We start from the raw sequence: 2462 nt of genomic DNA on the forward strand, positions 1-2462 counted from the left end.
GGGGGGGCGGACCGGCCCGGGCCCCCCCGCCCGCCCGCCCGCCCCGGGGCTGCCCGCACCCTCACCCCGCCCGCTCACTTGGGGAACGCGTCGAAGCAGTAAGTCTTCTTGGTGTCGGGGAAGGCGACGCGCATGCCCGAGGTGAGCGGCGAGTGCAGCACCACGGCGGCGCACTCGTAGCGCGAGGCCAGGTCCACCGTGGGCACCGTGCCGATGCTCTGCCCGTACAGGATGACGCTGTCGGGGCTGATGCCGGACCTCGACGAGGGGTTAGCCGCGGCCCCACCCACCGCCTCGCCCAGGCAGCCGCAGCCCCGCCCCTCGCGCGCTCTGCTCGCTTTCCGCTTTCCTTGCCAGCACCTAGGGGGTCGCGGGAGCACCTGGTGAGGTGGTTCCCAGGACGCTCTGCTGCTGGCCGCCCCCTCCTACTCACACCTGGCAGGGGCTGCTCCTCCACACACCCACCTGCTTCAGGCCTGCTTCCCTCCCTGCCCGCCCGCCCAGAAGGCTGCAGGTGCTGCCTCCGGCCCACGCCCCTCCCAGGCCGCAATGGGCCCTGGGGAGCTCAGCAAGCCCTCTAGGCCCAGCGTGGGGCCTGAGTCCCTCGTGCCCAATTAGGTGCATGGTAGACACAGTTGGGCAGGGAGGTGGCTGCCACCTCTTCCCAGGGCCTTCCCCGCCATCTTCCTCATGGGATCCAGCACCACCCTCGAGTACATGACTGACCACACAGGGACCCTCTCCCACCCTGCCTCTGCTGTGGGCTGCCCAGGGGATCCTCAGGGCCATCTCTGTCCCTCCCCTGGCCTGGACCCTGGCAGCCCCCAGATCCCCAGCCTGCTCCCCTGCTCCAATCCACACAGGAGCCCCAGCTGCCACCTGGACGTCTCCCCGGGGAGGCCACACCAGCAAGGACTGCCCTGCAGACCTCTGGAACTCTGGTCGCCACCAGCCCATGCCACCACACCCCACTGGCTCTGATGGCCGCCAGGCCATGGGGTCGGGGTGGACCGATGGATGAAGAGACAAGGCTCTGAGCCTGCTCCAGCCTGCACTCCAGAGCAGGCAGACAGGAGGTAGCTCTAGGCACCAGGAAGGCCGGATCCGTCCCCAGCGCCAGGGTGGGGCCAGGGGACCCAGCTCCCAGGTACAGCAGGGACTGCCTGGCATGTCACCATGGCAGCCAGGGCTCCACCTTCCCGAGTGCTGCCTTCTGAAGGCCGCACTGGGCCCGTGCCCAGCAGAGCCCAGCCCAGTGGGCGGTGAGCAGGGCGCCACGCCTGGGAGGGCAGAGCCCTGTGCCTCGGGCACCCTGGCCGTCCTGCCCTGGAAGCCCTGCAGCCTCACCGGGTGCGCAGGGCCTGCCAGGCAGCATCGATGTCGGCGTACAGGTTCTTCTCAGAGGGCCTGCCCGAGCTGACGCCGTAGCCCGAGTAGTCGTAGGAGAAGATGTTGCAGTTGATGCGGGTGCCCAGGCCGATGTAGAAGCTGCTCATCTGGCCCAGGTCCACCGCGTTGCCGTGCGAGAACAGGACCGTGTACCTGGGAGCAGGCGCGGGTCAGGGCCGGGGCAGGCCTGGCACCGAGGAGGCCGCCAGCTCACCACACAGCGCCTCCCTGCCCCGTTTACTCCTCCCAAGGGGCCAGGAAGCCAGGGAGGGGGCCGCCGGGCCAGCCAAGCTCCACCTCTCAAGTCTCCCCAGGGTGATGAAGGTGACAGCCCTCCCAGCTGCGTATGGGACCACTGGGACCATAGGTCACATCTCAGCTCAGGGTGGACCTTGGGCGGGAGCTCAGCCAGCCAGTGGCCAGCAGCCAGCTCTGCTCTGGCATCCTACTTCTTAGGGCGGCCTTGACCACGATGGCATGGTGCCAGCACACGAGCCTGCCGCCTGGACCCTCCCTAGGACAGGGCCCTGCTCTGTGGGCAGGGCTACCTGTCCTCTTCAAGGGACAACCCCTTTACTACGGAGGCAGCTGGGCCCCGCCCATCCCCAACAAGAGAATAATCCGTGACCGCAACCAGCCACACAGCTTGCAGGGACCTCGCCCAGTGCCCACCTCGGCTGGCACGGGCCCGCCCTGAAATAGAGCTGCCCTTCGGACCTGGCCGCGAGGAACAGCAGCTGGCCTGTGGACCTGGCCACTCCCCAGGAATGGGGTCAGGCACACAGGGGCTGGCGCTGCTCTACAAGGGGAGGTGCCCTGGGGTGGGTGGAGGGCTGCACTGAGCAGGGCGCAGGGCAGCGGAGCGGCAGGGACAGACGAGGGAGGGACGAGGTCCCCGGCCCGCTGTAGAGGAAACCTGGGCTGCTCGCTACAGTGAGGCTCTGGGGCTGGGGGTGGGGGGAGCAGAGCGGCTGCGGGCGGGAGGGCGGGGGTGCGGCGGGACGCTCACCTGGCGCCGGGCACGCAGCGCACGTACATGCAGGAGATCCGGCTGCCGCGGGGGCTCCTGGGCA

General features: G+C 69.3%; 1 protein-coding gene across 1 annotated transcript; it reads right to left on the reverse strand.

Annotated features, from left to right (window-relative positions):
* Positions 1-59: 59 nt before the first annotated feature.
* Positions 60-2456, reverse strand: ABHD17A (abhydrolase domain containing 17A, depalmitoylase). Its single transcript, XM_014585560.2, has 3 exons — positions 2399-2456; positions 1348-1542; positions 60-258 (listed from the first exon to the last, which is right to left on the reverse strand). The coding sequence occupies exons 1-3, from the start codon at positions 2425-2427 to the stop codon at positions 75-77; spliced, it is 408 nt and encodes a 135-aa protein (XP_014441046.1). The 5' UTR covers positions 2428-2456; the 3' UTR covers positions 60-74.
* Between the last annotated feature and the right edge of the window lie 6 nt (positions 2457-2462).

This window comes from Tupaia chinensis, unplaced genomic scaffold (genome assembly GCF_000334495.1).
Source record: "Tupaia chinensis unplaced genomic scaffold, TupChi_1.0 Scaffold149964_2, whole genome shotgun sequence".
Lineage (NCBI taxonomy): Eukaryota > Metazoa > Chordata > Mammalia > Scandentia > Tupaiidae > Tupaia > Tupaia belangeri.